The sequence below is a fragment of the Coturnix japonica genome, chromosome 1 (genome assembly GCF_054131305.1).
Source record: "Coturnix japonica strain WE chromosome 1, WE-NBRP24, whole genome shotgun sequence".
Taxonomy (NCBI): Eukaryota; Metazoa; Chordata; class Aves; order Galliformes; family Phasianidae; genus Coturnix; species Coturnix japonica.
The window spans coordinates 71,170,656-71,195,138 of record NC_140663.1 but is presented as its reverse complement, the minus strand read 5'-3'; the positions used below and the strand labels follow the sequence as shown (position 1 = coordinate 71,195,138).

The 24,483-nt window shown below is 47.0% G+C and overlaps 2 protein-coding genes across 12 annotated transcripts in view; one reads left to right on the top strand and one right to left on the bottom strand.

Annotated features, from left to right (window-relative positions):
- The window catches only part of EPHA1 (EPH receptor A1), a 28,333-nt gene extending 16,554 nt beyond the window's left edge, over positions 1-11,779 (top strand). The window contains exons 5-18 of the mRNA XM_015872409.3: positions 3,066-3,221; positions 3,317-3,649; positions 4,180-4,304; positions 4,406-4,565; positions 5,531-5,627; positions 6,296-6,351; positions 6,613-6,735; positions 6,838-7,023; positions 7,470-7,531; positions 8,053-8,262; positions 8,706-8,855; positions 9,308-9,501; positions 9,810-9,965; positions 10,767-11,779. Coding sequence (XP_015727895.2) covers positions 3,066-3,221; positions 3,317-3,649; positions 4,180-4,304; positions 4,406-4,565; positions 5,531-5,627; positions 6,296-6,351; positions 6,613-6,735; positions 6,838-7,023; positions 7,470-7,531; positions 8,053-8,262; positions 8,706-8,855; positions 9,308-9,501; positions 9,810-9,965; positions 10,767-10,845 — 2,087 coding nt within the window. The 3' untranslated portion in view covers positions 10,846-11,779. The remainder of the gene's footprint in view (positions 1-3,065; positions 3,222-3,316; positions 3,650-4,179; positions 4,305-4,405; positions 4,566-5,530; positions 5,628-6,295; positions 6,352-6,612; positions 6,736-6,837; positions 7,024-7,469; positions 7,532-8,052; positions 8,263-8,705; positions 8,856-9,307; positions 9,502-9,809; positions 9,966-10,766) is intronic.
- Positions 11,780-13,359: 1,580 nt separating this feature from the next.
- On the bottom strand, positions 13,360-24,483 carry ZYX (zyxin). Of its 11 annotated transcripts, none has more exons than XM_032447103.2 (10): positions 24,325-24,483; positions 20,913-21,164; positions 18,510-18,685; positions 17,326-17,418; positions 16,543-17,040; positions 16,074-16,206; positions 15,820-15,989; positions 15,499-15,677; positions 15,133-15,253; positions 13,360-14,515 (listed from the first exon to the last, which is right to left on the bottom strand). In XM_032447103.2, the coding sequence occupies exons 2-10, from the start codon at positions 21,151-21,153 to the stop codon at positions 14,405-14,407; spliced, it is 1,722 nt and encodes a 573-aa protein (XP_032302994.2). In that variant the 5' UTR covers positions 21,154-21,164; positions 24,325-24,483; the 3' UTR covers positions 13,360-14,404. The 11 variants fall into 11 exon arrangements, with proteins under 11 accessions (XP_032302994.2, XP_015727908.2, XP_015727924.2 ...); XM_015872422.3 differs by having other exon boundaries at positions 20,913-21,161; XM_015872438.3 differs by lacking the exon at positions 24,325-24,483 and adding an exon at positions 22,446-22,564.

Genomic DNA, 24,483 nt, shown 5'->3' with positions numbered 1-24,483 from the left:
CTGTGCTTTTATCCCGCTCTGCCTAAGTACAGCTGCAACTTCAGTGTCTTTTTTTAGGATCAGCAGGGAACAGGAAATCTCACAGGAGAAAAAAAGTGAAGAGAGGAGAACCTTGCAGGGACAGGGGGAGGTGACTTCATGCCCCCAGAGCAGCGTGTTATTTGAGCAACAGAAGAGGTGGTGAATGTAGGTTGCCTTCTGGGGGACATCTTGGGTTCCTCGCTCTTTATAAAGACACTGTACAAAGGACTGGGAACAATCCACATCAGGATGAGGACTGAGGTAAAGGCTTCTACTTTTGTTCTCCAAAGATGAAGGACTTCCCCTTCAAACAAGAACGTGGTGACAGAATGGAGGAAGAAGAGTTTCAGGCAGAGAATTCTAGTTCTGATTGTAGCCTTGAGCAAGAAGAGAGTAAAAAAAAAACAAAAACAACAAAAAACTACACTATGATCCTTGCCTCATAACAGGGAGGAGAATCTGATCTCTAGTGCAGGACAGGAGGCAACAGAAAGCCAGAAGACCAGGTTTTGAACTAGTTCATTCAACCTCTTGGTGAATTTCCAGCTGTACAGAGCTCAGCCATCCTATCATACCAGAAAATCTGTGCCTGCCCAAACCATTACATCTCAGCCTCTCGCAGCATCACATACCTTGCTGTCAGTAAGCCTAGACCTCCATCTTTAACATCTTCAATTAAGTCATTTGCTGTGAACCCAAGAGGATGGCCATGCCCCTGGCTTATATTCTGGTTTCTTGATGGGCTCTGCAGGGTGATGGGTGAGTGGGTTACTGATGCTGAACTCCCTGTCAGCATTATTATAGTGCCTGAAGGCCACCCGATGCTTGCTGGCAGTTTCAGGACAGGAATACTGGTAGAGAAGAGTTAGACCACTGCTTTCCTCTGCTGCTTGAGTGAGCAGCACTAATCTCACCCTTTCTCTAGCTTGTTTTTCACATCTTGTTGCCTAGAGCTGGGTCTGGAGTGGATGCCAAAGGACTCATGTAGCCAAGTGCCAAGGAATGAGAGAGACTGGAGTGGAGCTGACTTCCAACTAGAGGCAGCTGCTGACCTATGGTCTCTAGTGACAGGACCCCAAGGAACAGCACAGAGCCACATCAGGGGAGGGCCATGTTGGGCATTACAAATAGGTTCTTCATTAGAGGGTGAACAGGCTGTGCAGGGCAGTGGTCACGACCCCAAGCTGTTGGAGTTCATGAAGTGTTTGGATAATGTTCGAACATAGGGTTTAAGTTTAGGGTGCTGCTGTGTGGAGCCAGAAGTTGGATGCAGTGATCCTCGTGGGTGCCTTCCTACTCTGGATGTTCTGTGGTTCAGTGATTCTACAGCTCAAATCCTCCTCGCCTCCCTCAAACTGGAGGAGCTGAAGCAGAGACAGCCAAGTGAGCCCATAGAGGCCACGCTACAGGGAGCTGCAGGTGGCAGCGCACAAGCTAAACACCTCACGGGCAGCAACGGCAGCATGGCCGCCGGCCAGCAGCCTCGGGGCAGCGCCCACTCACCCATTCACATGGCAGAGCCTGCCATACCCACCCCTACCCAACCGGGCGCTCCGGGGTAGGCTTCGCACCGCCTCCGAGGCGGGGCTGGCATCGCGTCCCTGAGTGGGGCCGCCGGTTCTCCGCCGGCCCTGGCCCGGAGCCTTGGGGCACCTCCCCGGCGCTGTGCAGCCACCTGCCGGCCGCTCCTGGCATGGCGGCTCCGGCTGCGTGGGCCCCGGCAGCTGTGGCGAGGAAGCCGAGGCGCCAGGAGCCGACACCGCAGCACCGGGGGCGGCGAAGAGTGCCTCGGGCACGGCGTGGGGGCTGAGCCGGGGGCACCGCCAGGGCCGCTCCCCCTTTGGGCCCTGGGGCCTCGATGGTGGCTGCGGGGCTATGCTGTGCCTGCCGCTTCCGGGGCGCCGGTCTGGTCTGGCCTGGGCTTGTGTTGACTTGTTTTGGCTTAGTTGCCCGAAACTGAATGGCCGCCTTCGTTCCGCCCGCGGGGAGCCGCCCCCCTGCTGTCCTGACCCTCCAGACATGCCCGGGCCCGAGCCTAGACACCTGGAGGTGTACTGCTGTCTTGGTGTGCCACCACTGCAGCTCCTGTCCCTGCTTGGTTTTTAGCGTAGACGTAGCCTAAGGTGATGTGACCTGATCTGGCTGACTGCTGCCTTCCCCCTGCCCCCTCCTAGGTTTCTCCCTTCACACAGATGTTTCCTCTCTGCTGCCTCACTGCTTGAGCAGGGAGGTTGGACTAGGTGATATCCAGAGGTCCCTTCCAACCTCTCTGCTCAAGCAGCATCCCTTGGAATGTAATACCCAGTATTGTGTCCAGGTAGATCTTGAATATCTCAAGAGAAGGAGACTCCACAACCTTTATGGGAAATCTGTTACACTATTCAGTCACCTTAACATTAAGCCTTCCCTTCTCCAGGACAAACAGGCCCTTTCCCCTCAGCCTTTCCTCATATGAGAGATGTTCCACTCCCTTGTTTTAATAGGCCTTTGCTGGACTCACTCCAGGAGCTCTGTGTCACTCTTGTACTGGGGAGCCCAGAACTGGACACAGTACTCCAGGTGAGGCCTCACCAACGCTGAGGAGAAGGATGACCCCCATTGACCACATAGTTGAGTGGTGGTAGCTTAAAATGATAGAAACTGTAATGGGTGGTTATGTTATTTCCTGAGGCTGGAAGGTAGAGAGACATACTTCAATACAGCAAAGACAGTATCAGGTGTTACAGGTAGGGAATGATTTGGCTGTATATTTTTGTAGGACTGGAAACAGGAAAACCATGGTACACGTTCTCCTCTATTCCATGTTAGCTTCCTAGCCACTGCTTTTAGGCAAACTGTTAATTATCTAGATACTCCTTGGGGCCCTGCTAGGTGATATTCTGGTGTGACTATTGCCTCACCACCCTCTGAGTAAAAAACATCCTCCTAATGTATAATCTAAATCTCCCCTATTTTAGTTTAAAAGTACCCCATCTTGTCCTGCCACTATCTGTGTTAAAAGTTGGTCTGTACTGTTGGACTTACGTTAACTTATCTCTTCACAGCCTGCCAGCGAGGATTCTATCGTCACTCTCTGGAGACTAAACGCTGCCTGAAGTGCCCCCCAAACAGCTTGTCCAATGAGTTAGGGGCTACGTCTTGTTCCTGCAATGCAGGCTTCTATCGGGCACCATCAGAGGGCCAGAACATTGCTTGCACCCGTGAGTTGTGGCTGGAGAGAAAGAACTAAGAGACAGGAGGGAATGGAGTGGGTAATATCAACTGCATCAAATACTTTCTTTCTTGTTTCTTGTAGGTCCTCCCTCAGCTCCCCGCAATGTCAGCTTCTCCCTTATTGGCACACAGCTCAGTCTGTGGTGGCAGCCACCCAGTGACCATGGTGGGCGAAAGGACTTAACTTACACAGTCTTCTGTCAGCGCTGTCATTACCTGTCGTGTGATCCATGTGAGCCTGGTGTGGTATTCTCCCCAAGTGCTTCGGGTCTCACCAAAACTGCTGTGGATGTGGATGGCCTAGAAGCTTACACCAACTACACCTTTGCTGTGGAAGCCCATAATGGTGTCTCAGGAATGGGACCTGCTGCACAGAGAACTGCTCCAGCTGTCTGGGTTGCAGTTGGACATGCAGGTTAGCAGAACCAGAGAGTTCTTCCTGCTCACCAGAAAAAGGAAGAGGAATCTCTGTGAATGTTTAAGCATTCTCCATCTTCTCCTTCTGTCTGTTATGTGTGTTGGTAGGGTATGATAAATTACCTCTTACCTCTGTCATGTAAAGTCCCTCAGTCCTATTTCGTGCATATCAAAGCAGCCATGAACAGCAAGAGCTATGTATCCACCAAGGACTTAACAGGTGAGGAGGTTAAAGCCTTTCCAGTGATACACTGTTGTAGTCCACACAGAATATTGTTACATGTGTGACAGGAAGAATGGAGACTGAGACATTACTGTTGGGGTAGTACGCTATTCCAGCAAACGAATTACAACTGGACACCTCATTTTCTTTTCACTGTAGAAGAGAAAGGTGTGGCAATGGTAATGAGTGTAATTTCTAGTTACATGGTATGATCAGAGGAGGAAAGATAGTGCCTTGGATGGAGAGAGGGCTTACTTTGCATTGATTGCATTTCATCCTGATATTCTTTGTTTTCCACCCGGCAGCTCCAGTGACAGTATCCCAGTTTATCCTGACACAGAGAGATGACAGTAGTCTGTCTGTTTCTTGGCTTGCCCCATGGCAGCGCAGCCGGACCTCAGTGGAGTATGAGGTCATGTTCTTTGAGAAGGTGAGATCTGCCTCATCTCTTCTTCCCTTTTTCACCCAAAGTGATGAAAATGTCCGTTTCATACTATGTTTTAGTTACTCGGCCTTGTTTGATTTCTGCAGGGAGAGGAGGCACGTTACACAGTGAAGCACCTTCTAGAGCCAAATGTCACTCTGACAGACCTTCAGCCAGACACAACCTACCTGCTTCGTGTCAGGTCCATCACACCCCTTGGGCCTGGGCCCTACTCCCAGGAGCAGGAATTCCGCACCCTTCCACCAGGTAAAATACAATTATTGTATGTTGTTAGTGAGAAAATCACTTCTCCATCAGAAAATACATGCATGTAGTACCCTAATCTCTTTTTGTGTTCTACCAACTGTAAAGCAAAGAAATCACGTTCCTGCATTCCTTGTCTTCAGGTCCAGGTGACAAAGCCTTGTTATTTTGTACACAAAAGTTCTGAACAGGGAGTCAGTTATCTTTTGTGCTTGCTGTTACATAAAACTCAATTGTACTTTCCCTTTCAGAACTATTGATCTCAAGTTTGTGCGTTGTACTGGTAAATTACTTATTATCTGTTCATTTAGTTCTCCCGAAAGATACTTTGTTTCTGGATAGCAATGTTTCTAAGTGAAAGCATTAGCAAAATGATTAGCACACATCTCCTTTTGTGTGGAAATTGCTAATGGAAAGAGGAACTCAGAGGAGTTCACCACTATATTTTTCTATATTTCAATTTGGAATTGAAGCTAATAAATAGATGAGAGAAAGTGTCCAAAAACCAAAGGCCTTATTCTAATGCTGAAGATGAGATAGCTAGGGAGAGCACATTGCAGACACAAATGGAAAAAGAAGGGCCAGTCTCATGACTCCCAGTCAGTTTTATCTTTCCATCTGAGCAGAAAACTGAAACGGAACAGTAAAGTCTTCTGGAAGCTGTAGTTCTCTTCTGAGGGAAGGACCTGGAACTACTGACAATCCATGGGACTGTAGCATTAACTCTTTAACTACCAGTGCACTACATGATGTTGTGATATGGAATACTGATAACAAAAATCATAAAAGCACGATGGATTCTAAATGAAAGAACAATACTTAGGATTCAAATATGGTCGCTCTGCTACCTGGAAGACAAATCACCATAATTTACCTAAAAGTGGTAGCTTGTGGAAGCTGGTTGTTGTGTTCCTGACAAGTAATTCTTGGTCTTTTAAATGATATGGCTATTCTCTTTGTCTCTGCAGACACAGGAGCTCTGTCTGGTGGAGTCATAACATCTATTATCTTTGGAGTTTTGCTATTTATTGGGCTGCTTCTGGGAATTCTGTTCTTTCGACGAAAGTAAGTGTTGATTATTGGAGTTGAAAAAGGCTTAGTGTGTGCTATGGGAGCTTAAGACAGAGTTAAAAAGGGATAAACTGATCTTTCAGAGGAAGTTGGACAAGTTAGTTAGAGTTGAAAGAGGAAGATCAGCGTGTTGCAATAAGATGGACTGATTCTCAGTAATCAGTAAGATTGGAGGGGTTGAAAAATCCAGCACTATCTTACTGTTATGCCAAATGAATAAAAATATTGTTATGGTAGTATAGTTTATACTACTGCCAGTCAGTTAAGCAGAGAATAGATATATGCAGTCATTTCAAACCATTTTCCATGTACCAATACTTTAATGGTCGTCTACCCAGATACAAAGTTCTGCTTCCTCTCTAGATGTCTACAAGGCTTCTATTGTGTTTTAGATCAGTCGTTATATTGAAAATATACAGAAAATATAAAATAAATGGAAATTAATCTGTAATTCATCAAGGATAGAACAAAACTACCTGTATGGAAACAAAGCTGCATTTCTAAATGTACACAAAACACTGCATTTTCTTGCTAGCTGCAAGAAAGAGCTCTGCACTACCCAGAGGTCTATGTCCGACCAGCTAGGGCAGAGTCCCTAGAAGGTTTGCTTTTCTTTTTACTATCTGTTAACCATTTGAGTTTCATGACTTCTTGTGTTTCAGGAAGACTCACCGCAGACAAGCACGGCCTGCTTACAGTACTTCAGGCTTTGATCGAGGTGAGTTGGAACTAAGGAGGGACCCAGAATAGGTTGGAAGGAATCATAAGAATTGGAGTTTCAAACATCACAAGAGCATGTTTTTCCTGATACAATATGTCTACTTCTTTAATGGCAGTATTCTCAGTGTATGTTTGGTGTATCTGTTAATTTCTCTTGTTGGAATCCTGTGGATTCATCTCTTTTTCTATAGCTTTGTCCTATGTAACTTGACCAAGTTGTTGACTGGTTAATTTGCTCTATTGTTTCCCTTTACAATAGAGAAGGTCTGGTTAAAGCCCTATGTGGACCTGCAGCCATATGATGACCCCAGTAGAGGGGTTCTGGAGTTCATTAAGGAACTGGATGTCTCTTGTGTCACTATGGAGAATGTGATTGGGGAAGGTGAGTTTGTTGGTGTTCTCTTCATCTTTCAGTTCTCTCATGCTGCTGTTCACCTGCTGCCCTTGAGCTCATGTGTGACCTATTATTTCTGTTTGTCCTCAGGGGAGTTTGGGGAGGTCTATCGTGGGTCCCTGCGGCTCCCAGGGAAAGAACGTATTGTGGTTGCCATCAAAACCCTCAAGTCAACATATTCAGACTCACAATGGTGGAACTTCCTGCGTGAGGCAACAATTATGGGGCAGTTCAATCACCCAAATATCGTACATCTGGAAGGAGTTGTCACCAAAAGTAAGAGTATGGGAAATGTTCCTGGAATTACAGTAGAAAGTGGCATATTCCTAGGAACATTCTCAAGAGGAGATTATGTCACGGAGGCTATGTTGGGAAAATAGCCATTGTTATGTTAGTCTATGGCAAACAGTGAGGAAGGGAGGAGAGTTATGGATTTCCAGAAGAGTCAAGAGGTAGTGTTAGTAAAGGTCTTTTTGGGTTGATGAGTGGATATGAGGTTGGAATAGCGTAAGGGAATGTGGAGGGTTATGTGTGTAATGCAAGTAGAAATACAGAATCACTGGAGGAGTTCTAAGGGGAGGGACGTCCACTGTGCCAGTGGAACAGGAATGGTGGTTGGGGTTGGGTATGGTTCTCTTGTTTTGGGAGAATGTGGATAGCATTGAAACACAGATTGCAAAGGAGAACTGTGAAAAGGGTGACACTTTAATGTTTTCCTCAAGGAAGGCCAATGATGATCATCACTGAGTATATGGAGAATGGAGCGCTGGATACCTTCCTCCGGGTGAGAGTCCTTAATCTGTAATAGACTTGTGTACTGCTAAAACTTGCACTTGACCTGGATTTAGGACCCTAAGAGAAGACGAGAAATAAGACTTAGACATCCACATAACTTTTACTCACTAATATTTCCAGTCTCAGCAGCTGAAGCTTGAATTCATCCAATTTGCTCAGTATCCAGAGTGCTTTTTTGGCAGTTAAAATGCAGGTACCTAGTTATAACTCTGGAGGCCACTACCAGTGCCTTGGTGTGAACCTGCGGAGTCCCTTGGCCTACAGCACCATGTTTTGCTTGTTACCAATATACTCTTTTGCTAGTTGATAAAGCCAATATCTAGAAATCAGCAGAGTGATGTTACTTTGGATGAGGCCCTGGGCAGCCTGGTCTAGTATCTAATGTAGATGCTGGCAGCCCTACCTGTGGCAAGGCAGTTGGAGCTTGATGATCCTTGAGGTCCCTTCCAACCCGGGCCATTCTACGATTCTATGACTTGACCAGAGTCTTCTCTCACTTCTTCCATGTAGGAGAATGAAGAAAAATTTAGCCCTGTGCAGCTTGTGAACATGCTGCAGGGAATAGCCTCTGGCATGACCTACCTTTCGGAACACAACTATGTGCACCGGGATCTGGCTGCTCGCAACATCCTGGTAACACGCAGCCTTCAATGCAAGGTGTCTGACTTTGGTCTTTCCCGAATATTGGAGAATGATGCAGAGGGAACATATGAAACCAAGGTAATGCAAAAACAGACTCTGGAGAGATAAGATCTGAGTAAGTGAGCTGCAGTCTTAGGAGATGTCAGATGTTTTTGTACTCAATAGCATCTAGCTTTGCAGACAGCCCTGCTGCGAGCAGGAGTTTGGAGTAGGGAGATCTACAGGTCCCTTCCAAAGAAAGCTCCAGTGATTCTAATATCTCGTTTCATTGAAAGTATGTATGTTACTGGCATTAGTATCTTAAACCAACAGCAGTGGTTTTGTGGTTTTCAGTTCAACTGAACAGAAGGCTTAAACTCATTTACTTTGCAAGATTGTTTCTGTCTTTTTGATAGATTTCCCCAGAGGTGATTACACATCTCTTAAAGAGAAGAGGGCCCAGTCTAAGAAGTAGTTTGTGAGCTCCTTGCATGAAAGCACTGGATACAAGCTGGATACGTTACATCTTTTCTCTTTTACAGGGTGGTAAGATTCCGATCCGATGGACAGCCCCAGAGGCCATTGCTCATCGGATTTTCACCTCAGCCAGTGACGTCTGGAGCTTTGGAATTGTCATGTGGGAGGTGCTGTCATTTGGTGACAAGCCATATGGGAATATGACCAATCAAGAGGTAATATACATTGAGCTCCGGTGCTGATTTAAGGTTATATTTAAGGAATTATTTAGGGTTATTATTTAAGAAATATAGGCCTCTACTTGTTCTTCCTCTGCCTTGCCATTCTTCTGAACACATAACTACTCTCTCCTTCCCTGCTAAAAATCAATGTGGCCAAGCTTTGACTTGGGCAGTAACAATCATTTCATTCTCACTTCTAACGAACACATGCCTTGAATGGCAAATGCAGCTAAGCTAATAAAAGACTGAAACCAAATGTGTTTCTCGCTTCACATTTTGACATCCATTATGTGTTGTTATCCTCTGCTATGCTGCCCAAACCCTATGTTATACATATATAACCTGCTTCAACTCCTTCCCTTGCTGCACACTGCATAATGGTGAACTGTCTGCTCCCAGCCCCCTGGAGGTTTCTGGTCCTTCTTTTACACCTGTTCTCTGTGCAGGTGATGAAAAGCTTAGAGGATGGGTACCGGCTCCCCCCACCTGTGGACTGCCCATCCATCCTCTATGAGTTAATGAAGAGCTGTTGGTCACACGATCGAATGAGGAGGCCTCATTTCCAGGAGATCCGTGCACAGCTGCAACACTTCAGCTCAAGCCCCCATCTCCTCCGGTCTGTTGCAGACTTTGATCCCAGGTAAACAGACTGGCATTGGAGGAGGAGGGATTAACTGGGAGACTGGTGATGTTAATAGTGCGGTCTGGCAAAAGACACATTGAATGTTCTGTGAGCAGAAGGCAGCAGTAATCTTTCTCTCATGGTGACATAAGGCCTAGCCATGGCTCTGGGCAGTCTGATCTCTCTGCGGAGAGCAGATCAATGGGCCTAGCCCTGGTAGTTTTCTCTCTCAAGCTACTGTCTCATGGTACTGACCACTAAAGGTCTCATAGTACTGACCACTAAAGGTATTTGCCTGGCTAAATGAGGGTTTCATCTGCTTTTAGGGTAACGCTCCGGCTCCCCAGCTGCAGTGGATCTGATGGTATCCCTTATCGATCTATTCCCGAGTGGCTGGAATCCATTCGTATGAAGCGTTATATCTCCAACTTTCGCACTGCTGGCCTTGACACCATGGAGTCAATTCTGGACCTCACTGCTGAGTAAGTGCAGGCTGTTTCCACAGGACACACCGGGCTAGTTTGAAAATAGCTGTATCTGTTCTGCTATCTGAACAGGAAATCACATTTACTTGTAAGGCTTCTTCATCCTTCTCTGTGTGGTTAGATGGAAGTGGACAAGCCTGTTGCCCTGTAAGGGTAGTGTGAGGCTGTTTCCCTAATTATCTGTGCTTGAGTCCTACTGGGGGCTTGAGCTGCTCTGAATTCCTATCAGACACGAGAGCAAGAAGAGATGTAAAATAATTCCCTAACCTGACCATTTCTCTAGCCTCATAGGACTCAAGTAGAGAATTTTCTTGCTTGAACTCCAGACAGGCTAGTGACTTTCTCCCTGTGTCAGTTTGACACAGTTCCATCCTAGAACAAAGTCCTTCTGGGCCCTTTAGAAGATCTAAGGCCAGATGGGAACATATGACCAAATATAACTGGAGCAGTTACATAAAACAAATGGACAGGTACAGTGCAGGGACAGAATCTACTAAAGGGTTGAGATGTGGCTCATATCAGAAGAGGACATAGATGCAGTCCTGTTTTTATGGGAGCGTAAGCCTTGTCACAAGGTGGAAGAATCCAGTTGACTGGGTGGGAAGGGATAGGCAGGAAAGGGAAGTAACGCCTGGATGTTTCTTCCCTCTAGAGAAAAAGGGGTAGTAGGAGGTACTGGGGGAAAGGAAACTTTCTGAACTAATGCTTAATAACTGTTTCTGCCCATTAAACACATCCTAGTCTGCAAGGCAGAAGAATAGCAATTGATTTTTTCCTTTCTCTTCCCATTTCCTTCAGGGACTTGAAACAGATGGGAGTGTCACTTCCAGGCCACCAGAAGAGGATTCTGTGTAGCATCCAAGGCTTTAAGGAGTGACCAGTTGTTGATCTCTCAAGCTTGCAAGATGCTGTCTTACCAGATATCACTTGGAATCATTCCTATGGCAATTGCTTCCAAATGAGTGACTGGGACAAGCAAAGCAAAAAACCAGGACTGAAAAGACTTACGAGGCAACACCACCTGCTCTCATTTCTGTTTCTCCTTGCTTCAGCCAGCAGTACTTTTCAGAACACTGGTCTTAGAATCCATTTTCAATCCTGTCTTCTACTGTTAGTTCTGTGCAGCATGGAATAATCCCTGTAGTCCACATAATGGACTTTCAAGCCCTCAGGTAATCACACAGAAATATAAGGATACATACAACTGCAGGGTGGGGATTGGGATGATGTTTTAGGATTGAAAATGAGGATTCAGATGCTGTGGGACCTTCAGAAAACATTCATGAGGATGCAAATGTAGAGGTTGGGCACATTCACTCCCTGATGTACATCCCTTCTCATTTCAGCAGCCTTCTGTCTTCCTTGCTTCACAATAGGAACAAACTATTCAATCTTTCACAAGGCTGCTGCCAAGGGTTATACTTTTAAGTTAAGCTATTCTTGCTTTGAACACCAAGTCATGGTGTACTTGGTCCTTTGAAGCTGGGAATAGCAGCGCACCCTGCTGTAACTTGTGTGATCGTGTAACCTTGGCATGTTGCTTACTTGCACGTGTACTTCAGCAGAGTGATTTACCTCTCTTCAACCTGCTTAATACCTTCACTTGTTCCATACACACAAAACCCTGTAGGTACCAATTTTTCTCTGCCCCTTTTTTGAAAGAGGGATCAAATAAGGTATTTGTAACAGAAAAATGTAGAGGTGGGCTGTCATTCCTTCTCTGTGAAGGAAGTATTATTATTTATCAGAACTCAAGACAGAGGTGCTACAGACTGTAAATAGTATTTTGTAAATAAACTTGAGGCAGAGCAGGTTGTGTGTTGGAGTGCTTTGGCTTATCTCAAATAATGTTGGGACCTCTTCTCTAGAATATGTGTTATTATTCCCAGCAGGGTGATTACATCCAATTGGTGTTGTTTCGGCCAAGCTTAAGGACTGGCATTCTGTTCAAGATGAGAAGCAGGAGAGCATAAACAAGGAACCATGACATACGTGTATCTCAGCCACTTGAGTTATTGCAACTATAGTAAGTCACAGCCAACAAGAAAAACTTGTATTATGAGTCTCAGTATATCAGGAAGTTCAGTCTTAGTAATAGGTGTTTTTAACATGAAGCATAGATAATAAAGTTGCTGCACGGACAATGCCCAAGCTAGACGGTAAGCTTTGATGAGGCTGACACAAGATAAAAGCATGCATCGTGCAAACATAAACTTTAGTGTAACCTTACAGAAGATAGAAACTCGGGAGGAGTGGTTGCTACAGCAGGTAGTTGTACTGCCATTTGGAGGGACCTTGGCACATGGGAAAATGGGAAGGGAGGAGTCTCATGAATTTCAATCAAGGGAAATGAGGGAAGTGAAGAGCTCTGTAACAAGGGAAGTGTAGCCTCTTGCACCACTACATGCTGGAGGCTGACTGGCTAGAAAGTGTGAAAGTACTTGCATGTCCCACCATCAGCAAATTGCATGTTAGTCAGTAATGCACCCTGGCAGCAAAGGAGGCCAACACTACCTAGACTGCATTAGAAAATGTATCATGAGTAACTGGAAGGGGCCTATTCTTATCAGAATCCTTTGTGTTGGAAGGAATCACTACAGGCCATTTAGTCCAGCTCCCCTGCAATGAACAGGGGCATTTATAGCTAGATCAGAGTCCTGTTCAGCCTGACCTTGAATGTCTCCAAGGGCAGGGCATCCAACACATCTCTGGACAACTGGTTTCAGTGCTTCACCTTATGGCAAGACTTCTTTCTTACGTTCAATCTAGATCTCTTAGTTTGGAACCATTTCCTCTTGTCCCGTCACAAGAAATCCTGCTAAAGAGCCTGTACCCTTCCATCTTATAGACCCCCTTCACATATTGAAAGGAGTTTCCCCATGCTCAAGCATGTCTATGACTCTCAGAATGGCAGCCTGCCCTTTGGGTGTGTCAACTGCAAAGTTGCTGAGGGTGCACTTGATCTTCCTTTCCCTCCTCCTCTCCGATGAAACACCTAGAGTGTTTTGTCCAACTTGGTACAAGGACACGGATTTACTGGAGCAATACCAGATGAAGGCCAGCAAGATTTTGTAGGGATTACACCACCACCATGATGGGGTGGGGAGGTCGCAGGACAGGCCGTGGCCACGTCTAGGTTACAGCATTTAAGATACAGTATGTCTGAGAGGTAAGGCAGCTCTTGCTGTACTGAAATGTGGCATTCTATTGCTTTCAATGAGGGGAAGCAGGAAACTAAACAGCTTGAAAAGGAAACCAGTATGTGAAGAAAGAAAGGCCATTTTTAGCCTCTGAACATCTCTGGGAGGCTGAGTGGAATAGCAACGATATATTCCCTACAGCCTAAGACATCACTTCTTATGGGTTGTTAAAGAAACACAGGAGAGACGTATTAATGGAAAAAAAAACCTCACCATTTTATTGGATGCAAACAGTGGTCGGACAGCGTAGTTATTCAAAAGGTTTGCTCTGTCTTAAGAGTTTCTAGTCTAGGGAGCGAGGCTCAGTGCAATAACACAGAGTCAGACAGCACACTGCAGTGACATCGTAGCTCCTACTGACAGCTGTGAAACAATTCTTGCTGGAACACTGAGAGCTCCTCAGTGCGCTGAGTTCTCATATCCTCTCACTGAGGCACCTCCTCACGATATGCTTGTAACAGCCGTTCTTTGGACTGTTTTCTTATTCTTGCCCACCCTGACTGTCCAGAAACCACACCGGGAAACAACTCATTTTAGGAAGAGAAAAAAGTTAAACTGTCCAAACTCAGGAGCTGAGCAGGATTCCAAACACTGCCAGTTTAATCTGGCTAGGGAAGAAGAAAAATAAATTGACAGGGCAGTTAGCCAATAGAATCCATTAGAAGCAGAAAGGCTATGGTAGGGTAGCTCTTCCCAGCAACTAGAACAGAAGCTCCCAGTACATTCTGCTTCCACACTCTTACCCAGAAGTGATGAAGGCATTGGGGGAAGACATCCTGATAATGAGGTGGCACGGGAAAAACCTATGACAGAAGCAGTGCTGAGATGGAGGCGGCTTCCACCTTATGATGTGAAATCATTTCTTGGCTTCATGGAGCAGAAGAACGCTCAGCCTTTTCCCAGCAGCTGCCACCAGGTCATTCTTGCTCCTTCCACCAGGCGATGGTGGAGATTTGGTCCTTCTTCTTGTCTTGAGATTTTGCACTCACCTCAGTCACAGTCCTCAGCCTGGAATATACAGTACGGCCAGGAAGTGGCAGTGGGAGAAGAGGTCCTTTCTTATTGGGTGTGCATAGTGAAGTCTACAAGTGGTGAATCCTACGTGGGTAACCAACTGTGCTGGCAGAATCTTCACTGGTAGCAGTCTGCCTTGTCAGGCAGAGGGGTAGGCCAATGGTGGGGAAGGAAAGAGTACTGAGCGCAGGGGGTCTCGAGGGTATGCTGGCTCCAAGCCCCTCAGCACGCTGTTTTAGCACGAGCAGTGTGACATTTCATACATAGTACGTGCCCATCCAGTGGAAAGCAGCCATTTTCATCAGCCTCAATAGATAAGGGCCTCCCACAGTCCTAAATGGAATAAGAAGAAGAGGGATAGCTCAGTGACAGCCAATGGCCAGGATGACACAGACAACAATGTAGGCAATGTCCTACCAGATCAGAACAATGGCTCACAGTCCACTGCTCTTTCTATGACTGTGGTAATTGGGGAAACCATTCTGAGCAGGTGAGCACAGTCCCCTCTGTTATCCCTGCAAGTTCCCCTGGCAGAAACAGCTGCCATACTAGGGCTTTAATAGTGGCTACATGTACGCAAAGTCCTTGCTCATCAACCTGTGATCTGTGAACATCAAACCTTTTTCTTGTTCTTCACAAAGAAGGTGGTCAGGGACTGAAACAGACTCCCCAGGGCAGAGGTCATAGCACCAAGCTGCTGCAATTCAGGAAGCATTTGAACAATGCCCTCAGTCATAAGGTTTGAAATTTGGGTGGTCCTGGGTGGAACCAGGAGTTGGGTTTGGCAATCCTTGTGGGTCCCTTCCAACTTGGGATATTCTATGATTCCAAACCTTGCTCAACATGTTTACAAGTAATTGAAAACAACATTAGTGTGTTTGGTCAGCAAAGGGAAGTTCAAAGACGCTCAGTGATGATGTAAATGAGAAGAGCGGGGCCACCAGGGTTACCTCACACTTGTAACATTTCATGTGGAAGTTCTTCTCCAGTGCCACCACACGCACTGTCTCATCTTTCCCAGGCTCTGGCATGATAGGTTCACTACACACTGAGCAGCGTGGAGCATACTTCCTGCAACACACAAATACAGCAGCGATCGTGACCGCTGCAGGTTTCTCACCATCATACAGAAGTACGGGAAGCAGAGGCACAAGTCACATAATAGAGGGGAAAAGACCTTTGTTTTAACAGAGTGCATTGCCGACTCGTTTTTATACTTTGCTGTGGCAAAGCCATGTCTATTTTGCAGCGAAACTAAACAGATGTGAGGGAATCTGCCTGCTTTAGGATACCACGAGCACATGCTCCCTCCATACCTGTGGTAGTCATCCACACAGTGAGGCTGGTTGGCCTGGTCCACTATGAAAGAGGCCCCCTCCAGAGGAGTATGGCACATCACACAGGTGAAGCACTGAGGATGGTATGAGTTACCGGTGGCCTTCAGCATCCGGTCTGTGATGGTCTGTTTGCAGACACTGCACTTTTCCAGGGTTCCCTAAACACAAAAGGAACCGGTAAGACAATATTAATCCAAACCTCCATCCCCAGGAGACTACACTCGATAGGTGAAATGAAAAGCAGAAGAGAACAGACACAGCAAGCTCAGCCCGCTGCAGCTTTTTGTCTCAGTTACTCACGGCATAGCAGTCCTCACAGAAGGGCTTTTCATCCACGTTGTAGAACTGCTGCCCCTGCAGCTGCTTCTCACACTTGAAGCAGGTGAAGCACTCCACATGGAAAAGGCAGTCCAGAGCTCTCACAGCTGGCTGGGTCCGTGACAGGGGCTTCCGACAGAAGCCACAGAGCTCTACCAACAGCAGTAGAAAGGGATTAGGAGGTTTAAAAACCCACCACAGTCTCAGTCCTGCTGCTGTTCACTAAGAGAACATACCAGAAGTAGCAGCTTCTACTGAAGGTGGATGGTCCATATCCTTCATTAGTTTCTGGGTCAACATCTCCAGCTCTTCTACCTCCTTCATGGTTAGCGGAGAGTTCCCCTTAGGTGGATTTGCACTGGGTCTATGCTGCAGAGGAGAAAACAGTCAGTCCCAAAGAATGCATACATAAATTCATTCCCACTCAGTTCCTGATAAATTCCCTTCTCTCAACTTTACATCTCTTCTCTATCCCTCCCAAGGGAACAACGTACCATCCACTGAGCTTGCTTTTTTCCACCTCTACATGAAGTCCTGCCCCTCTCCAGCACTGTCCCAAGCTCTGCCTCTCAATAACATAAGGTGCCAAATGAGCAACTACTTCCACTACTTCCCTGAGCCAGAGACAGACCCTCCCTCCTCATCCTCCATCTCAACCCCCCCACTGATGCCATACCTGCCCAGAGACACAACTCTGACCCTTACCATGTCTTTTACAGCAGCAGGTTGTTCAGTTGGAACAGGTTTCTCCTGCACCTGAGGTCTTTCCCTTTGCTGAGCATAGGTGAAATTGGGGGGCTGAGGTCGAGACAAGGGACCCGAGGGTGAAGGGGCGGTGAACTGAGTCTGAAGGGAGGTAGGATATCTTGTAGAGTTTGAAGGAGCCACGGGAACAGTGGCACCTGGTTTAGATCCGGGAGAGCTGGCAGCAGAGGGTTGTATGAATTTAGCAGTAGGCTGAGAAGGGAGAGAGGGGGGTGGAGGGACTGATGCTAGGGGCTCCTTGCGCTGCTGTGGAGCTGCCCATGGAGCTGGGGCAGGAGTTGAATCCGATCCAGGGGCCTTGGAAGATAAGCTACCACTTGGCTTGGGAGTGAACTTGGAAGGAAAAGGAGGAACAGGATCTCTGGGTGCAGATGAGATTTCCACATGAGTTTTGGGTGCCAGTGGTCTCTCCAGAGAACCTGTGGATCCTGGAGTTATCTGTAAAGGGAAGAAACAGAGAACCAGGCAGTTATCAACAAAGTACAAGAGAAAAACATACTGTTTACAAGAATAGATCAGTATTCCCACAATGATAAGAATCCCTCCATTACTACATATTTAACAAACTTGAAAAGATACATAATCCATGCTTTCTGGTTCTTCAGGTAGGTTTCTTGCTATGATTTATCCAGACATTTTAATCTTCAGTAGCATCCTTCTCTCTACCTCAGTTCAGCAAACCAGTCATCTCTCCTTCCATCTGTGGTATTCTAGACAGCTCACCCGGGATTTGAAGGGGTCATTCTTCTCCATGTCTTCCAACATTAAGGACAATGAGTCAATCTCAAGATCAATGCTGTTCATCTTGCCACGCACCTACACCACCATCCATGAGGAAAGAGGGATCAGAGCATATTATAGGAGCAGCCAGACAAGTGGGCGCACCCCCTACAACAGCAGATTTTTACACCTGGGATCTGCTCTTGGTTCTGAGCAGGGAGAAAACTGGTGAAGATGAACAGGACACAGTCTCCAAAATCTACCAGAAGTGATAAAACAAACAGCCCAGTAAGACTAACAGAAAGATTCAGGTAAGAGAAGACAGCTGGAGTCCTGCAGTCCAATACCCTACTCACTGCAGGGCTAACTCCCAAGCTAGACCAGGTCATTCAGGGCCTTGATCAGGTGATTAACGAACATCCTCAAACATGCAGATTCCCCAGCTTCTGTGGGCATCTGTTACAATGCTGAGACATTCTTGGAGATGAACAGGTTTTTCTTCTGTCCAACAGGAATTTACCTTGCTGCAACTTGTGTTCACTGTCTCTTGTTCTCTTGCTGTACCCTGTAAGATGCATCTGTCTTCTCTCCTCCTTTCTGTATTGCAAACATCATTTAGATGCCCACCCTTGACCTTGCTCCTCTTCTGCCAGCTGCACAAATACAGCCCTTGTACCACATGCTCCATCCCCCAGTGGCTGCTGCAATGCTTTGCTGGACTGTTCAGTATTCATCCAGGTTTACTACAGCATATGACCAAACTGCAAAAGCCAGTTGGTTGCTCCAAGATGCAGCCTTGATAATACTGAAGTCAGAGGAATAGTCGTTTCCCCTGTCCTAAAGACTAAGACAGCTCAGTATGTGGCTAACCTTTACTGCCACAAGGGTGCATTGCTGGCTCACATTCAACTCACTGTCCACCAGAATCCCAAGGTCCTTCATTTGCAGAGCTGCTTCCTAGCCAGTTGATCAGAACTTATGCTGGTGCATGGGGTGGTCCCAACTCTAATGCAGGACTTTGCATTTATATTTACTGAACTTCTACAGCATCTTATAGGAAAGGACAGTGCAAACTGGTACTGCTTTCCCAGATATCTGAGCTTCCTGCTGTTGAATCCAGAATGCACAGATAAGTTGTCCCAGCTCAGAGTAACACAAGATATTATACTTCCCTTGACATCACTCACCTGTGGGGCAGGTCCTTCATCAAACATTGGTGGAGGAGGTGGAGGAGGAGAAGGAAAAGCTTCATCTGGGGCTGGTGGAAAAGGCTCTTCAAAGGGTGGCGGGGGTGGAGGAAAAGCACAGTTTGAGGAAAAACTTAGATCCTCTCCAGGTGGGGGAGGAGGTGGCAGTGGCAATTCTATGGAGAACAATGAAAACAAAAGCAGGCCTCGATCATTTTATACTCCTGGTGGTTAAAAACACCACAAGGCACCCTGAAGGTATTAGTGCAAGTGGTACCCAGTATCCATCAAGGACAAGTGAACCCCATAGTTTGGACAAGGTGAAGGCAATCCTATTTGCCATCATGTAAGCTACTGCATTAGTCACTAGGAATTCACCAGTAATTGAGAAACATGTCCTAATGCTTTTTCTTACTCCTCCTCTTTCTCTACACCCTAGCATGCAGAAAAGACAAAAGATATCTCTTACAACACATGTCAAAGAAGATACTCTTTCCCTTCACCCTTTATGCCATCATCCAAGCACAAAACAACAATAAAGACAAGCAGGTATAAATCCTACATCCTTTCTTCCAGATATACTCAACATCCCCTCTCTCTTTCCAGTTAGACCCAACCAGCAGCAGGGTTAAAGATCAAGTTTCTTGCTCCTGCTGCTCCACATATTACTTCCACAGCAATTATCAACTTGTCTAATCTGTTGTCTAAGCTGTTTTCCACAGGCTTTATTAGGATTTCTCATCTATAACCCTAAAAGAGACGATAGCAAATGTTTAAAAAACTAAATGAAAGCAGAAATCTTATTAGCCAAAGGAATGCATAAACTGCACTGGTATGCAGTGCCTCTTCCAAGTCTTCTTGTTCTGCTTTTTGGGAGTAAAGGGAAAAAAAAGGTAATATAAAGCCAGTATTTTTTCTTTGAAATGATGTTTTGGGATCAAGTTTGCATGAGCTTTACTGAATGACCAATATTAAATGTAAAGTTACAACAGCGATAGCAATTTAGCCATCCTGTCACTTAAAACAGAGATCAATTGCTATGGGTCTATGTCATACTATCATTCCTCTGGGGAGAGTAAAGGAAAGGAAGAGAATGATCAAAGAGATGTATCAGGGAAGAATCAAATCAGATGCACACCTCTCTTGACTGAGTCAAAACTGTGTTTCAGTCATTCATCTGCCTTGTTAATAAACTTTTGCTAGCAGCCCTTACCCGCTGGTAACGTAGCAGCTTAAGCCAAACAGTTCTGCTAATCTCCACCAAGCTTGTTCCTTCAAAAGAAGCTTTACAGGGAAAGAAGTGGACAAGTGGAACAATAAACACCCAATTCCCTACTTACTACATTCTGAAAAGCAATTTTGAATACCCATTTGTTTGCTTTTGTAGTCAAGTTAATATCTTTCTGTCAGTTTGATGCAACCTACAAACACGCTCCAAATCCGCACAACTTCAGCAGAAAAGCATATAAATTATGATAAGACCTTGGATGACAGACTCAAGATTCCAGCCAACAGCGTGTAAGCAAAAGGTCACCAGTTAGGTGGTGCAATTCTACAAGGCAGAGGCACCGACACCCTGGGGCCATTGTGACTCATGAAATGGAAAGAATAGTTTAGTCATTTGCCTCTGAGTGCAGATCAGCCTTCCTACCATTAGCAGCTGCCCACTGAGTTAGTACAGGACACACCAGCCTCACACAGGAACCTTCTGCTCCTTAGAAGAAAAACAACCAACCACCAAAACCAACAAGAACAGAGAAAGAAAGAACAAAAAAAGAAAGCCACACACTAAAACAAGAAGTCAGTGTACACAGGAAAACACACTCAACCCAAACCAACAGCAGAAAGTAGAAAACTCAGTTATACAAGTCTCGTTTCCTGTTTTCGTTAGCTTCCTTTTATTTTGTTCTTTCCATGCAATTATTTCTACTTCCTTCGAAATTGCAGTCTTTGTTGCAAAAGATCAGTCCACAAGAAGGGTCTCTATAATTGAAGACAGCCAACTGGAGTTAAGATGAATTGGTTAGAAAGAGAATAGCACGATGCATCACCACCAGAGTGAATGTTTCTGCAACATACTTGCTCTTAGGCGTGCTGGCCAGAATACTACTGCAGTTACACAATTATACACACTGGGAATATCATGAAAAAAACACTGCGTTCCTCCAGCTTTACTAAAATCGAAGTGCAACGCAGGATTGCTTTCCTAACTCCTTTCCCAACTGAGCTGCCACGTATTTTGAGATCACTTCACAATCCTTTCATCTTACTCAGAAACTTGCAAGCATCTACAGCAACAGTATGCTTTATTTGCAGTGATTCTCATATTTAACCCTGTTACAGACCTCGCACCCTGAGAATTGAGAAGCAATAACCACATCTGTCACACCCCTCTTCACCTACCTTCTACTGTCAAAGCTACGGGGATCTCTCCCACTCTCCCTATCTGGGCACGCTGGGCTCCAGCTCCAGGAGGTTGTGGCAGCGATGACTCCGATGCACCCCCAGTCTTGAAAGGATTCACCTTGGGTTTAGGGGCAACTACAGGTGCAAACTTCTTCTGTGGGTTGTAAAAGGACGGCGTGGAAATGTTGATATTGACTGTGGTTGTCATACGGGTCCCTGGGGTACCTGGAGAAGCCATCTTTTTGGCTGCTGGCAGGAGAGAAGAGAGAGGAAAGTGATATGATGTCAGACTTAGGTCCGAGTGGGAATTAATAGAAAGGAACATACAATGGGGAGATACAGGAGCTTGTGTCTGGGCAGAGGCCGAGGGGCCAAAGCAGAGCACAGAACACTTCAAGAATCAGCACAGGAAGAAGGAGGAACAGCTACTAAAGGCAGCTTGAATAAGCCAGCACACTTCCTTAGCTCAGCACAGTGATAACCACAAAGGGGTTTCTTATCATCCATGCGCTGCCACAGAGAAAACTAAGCTCCCTGCTGCTCAAAACCCCTCCACACACTATGCAGGAAGGAGCTGATGACCAGTGCAAGCATCTTCACCCAGCATAGCAAACCCTCACACTCCCTCTTCCACGACTGCAATCTGCATTCACTCTGCCCCACTTACCCGCTAACGTCATCTGCTTCTTCTTGTCCTCAGCCTGTGACACCCCCAGTAACACCCCCTTATTCCCCAGCACACCCCTGCATCTCTCATCCCACCCACTTTACCTCCAGACCCTCGTGTGCAGGCAGAGGCAGAAACACCAGGTCAGGTGAGGGGTTCTTGGTGTCACATTCCCTGGCAGGGCCCTCTGCTTTCTCCCTCTTCCTGTAGCTGCCGATGAAGGAGCATCCCCTGACCCTCACTGGCTGAGCCAGCCGCCTGCTCCGCCTCCACCAGGAAGCAGTTCCAAGGGCTCCGGGCAGCATTTCTGCGGCCGTGCGACTCAGCATCTTCAAGGTAGATCCCTCAGGCTTGAGACCAGAGCTCAGCTTATTTGGCCATCCTGCCTGCGGGATGGCCAAATAACTCAGCTTTGTTCTGAGAGCAGGGTGAGCACTGCTACGTGCAGCCCTGAGAGCCTCTCCGCCCTCCCTCCTTTCTGTCGCCAAATCTGAATAAGCATAGACTAGCCTCGCCAAGCCAGCTGTTTCAGGAGCCCGAGGGCCACATATCCAGCATTCCTTCAGCCCTGGAATTCAGGTCAGAAATTTCATCTGTGCTAGAAATCTCAAAGCCAGATGCTTTGTTGTAACCCCGGCATGCCTGCAGTCCTAACACCCCATCCCAACAGCTAGCACCAATAGCCCAGGGCTCTATTGCTAGCATTTCAGAGCAGTGCCCCTCCACTCTGCATGCAGACAGCTGGCTGTGATAGCTGCTAGGACAGCCTTGGTGTCACCAACCTTCATCCACCACTAATTCACCCATGGCTGCTGCTGAGAGCCCTGTGCTCACTTCTACATGCTGACGTGTTTCAGACCCACCTGGTAAGATGGACCTGGTAACAGCTTACAAACACACGATAACATAGACAAACAGTAAGTCTTTATTTCCCTTTGCGCAGGGCTGACACGTTGCGTGCGCTTTGACAAACAGCTCTGGGTTCCTCCAAAAACAGTGAGCAGCAGACAAAGAGCTGAGCAGAGCATGCCCCATATGGTCCTGCATGGGAAAAGGCCAAGGCAGAAACAGTCAGCAAGGTCTGTCGCTGGTCCCTCACACTGCTGGGAGCCAGCATGTCAGAAGGGACTGATCAACTCTACAGCTTCTACAGAGACCTCCAGGCATTTTTGTTACAGACTTTTGCTGATGGAGGCACTGAGACTGTCTTGTGCTTCACTGTTACAGTGCAATGAATCTCCTGCTACAGCCCTACCAGAATAGGCTTTTACAAGCACCACAGTTGAAGAGTAATTTCTGATCACCGTTCATACTGAGGTCAGCCAGCACTGAGACATCCTCCGCTTCATCAAATGTGCTGGCATCACTACCAGCAGCTGCTATCTCCCTGAACCCAAAGCAGCCCATTTCCCAGTATGTAACGTCACATTTAAGGCCCTTTCTGCTTAGCGCTGTCTACATCCAGCAGCTGCCCCTGCTCATCCGCACTTCTGTTTATCTGTCCACCCCCATACAGACCAGACGGGCTGAGGAAGGCTGGCCTTGCCGTGTCCTCACTGCTGTCAGTACCATCTGAACCCTATCAGGAACACGAGTCCCTGTGGCACTGTTTGTAAACACAATTGGAAGAGGGAGTGTCAGGTCAGCAGATCTAATCTCAACTCCTGATGTGTCCCTGAGGTGAGAGGTTTTCTGCCTGCTGATAACAGCAGTTAGATGACTCAGGTGGACCTGTGAAGAAAGGCATCCCCCAAAGGATGCAGTGAGAGCACTCAGTTGCCTCACACACTTGTGGGGAGTAAGGAACTGTAGGACCAAGCAGCACCTCCCTCATCTGCAAAGGTAACGTCCCAGAGGTTCTGTGACAGGTCTGCCACCTGTTAGGCATGCAGATGGCTCTCAGTTCTTTGGCCTCAACACAACTTGCAGGAGCCAAGACACTGCATCTGTATTTCCCCTATTTGCCAACTTCCTTCCAGCTGAAGGGGGGAGGGAGCAGAGCGAGAACCAGAGCAAAAAAGAAACCCAACACAGACCATAAAGCAAAACAAGATGAGGGAGTCACGCTTCTTTTCACCCTCTCATACAGGCTGATTCCAGAATGTTCTCCCCACCTGCCCCCAAACTACACATTTTCACAGAGCAAAGTCCTACCAGCTCTGCAAAGCCCTGCAGAAAAGCAGGATGGGGGAAGGGGAGCTCGGAGCTCGTTCCACATAAGCTGGCCTCGCCTCCTCCTCCCTGTGCAGAGGGAAAAGAACTCCAAAAAGCTATGCAAACATATTTAAAACGTTCAGAAACTCCACGAATTTGCAAGCAGTTGCGCCGTCACTTTCTCAAGGCGCTCCCAGAGAGACAGAAGCTCATCTATTAAACAAATCGCACGCACAAAGAGTCTCAGATTCTTCTCTTGAGCACATCTGGAACAAGCCTCCCTAGGTGTCTCTCTCATCCACGAGTACACAAAAGAGAGCTTGTCCCGACCGAGGGCCGGCAACACCCCCTCCTCCCTCTCCCGTTCAGGAGCTCCAGCCGACTCCATTGCACCAACAGCGGGGAAAACCAACTCCATTCGCACCCTCAGAACGGAGGGCATCCCTACCCAAACGGGCAAACAGACAAACCGCCACCTAAAGGAGCCCCCCAGTCCGGGAGGCGTTTCCACAGTGCAATAGCAACCCGACAGCGCCAAGAGGACCGCGTTCCCCCGACCGAAGCCCCTCACCGCGCCGACAGACTCACCTCGGGGGGGAGAGAGAAGGGGGAACCACCGCCGAAAGCCGGCGGGGCTGCTGGGCCGGGGCCTGGGGCTGCCTCGGCGTGCCCGCCGGGAGAGGCAATAGAAATGAAGGGGGGAGCTGCTGAGTCCCGACGCTTCCGACCAACTCTCGGAAAAGCCTC

What these genes read in the sequence shown, in the direction of transcription:
- ZYX (XM_032447103.2), bottom strand. Translation starts at nt 21,153, where the DNA reads ATGGCTTCTCCAGGTACCCCAGGGACCCGTATGACAACCACAGTCAAT. An exon ending in CGTAGCTTTGACAGTAGAAG is followed by an intron (nt 18,686 to 20,912) that starts GTAGGTGAAGAG and finishes TGTTCTCCATAG; the next exon opens with AATTGCCACTGCCACCTCCT. An exon ending in AGTAGAAGCTGCTACTTCTG is followed by an intron (nt 15,990 to 16,073) that starts GTATGTTCTCTT and finishes TGCTGTTGGTAG; the next exon opens with AGCTCTGTGGCTTCTGTCGG.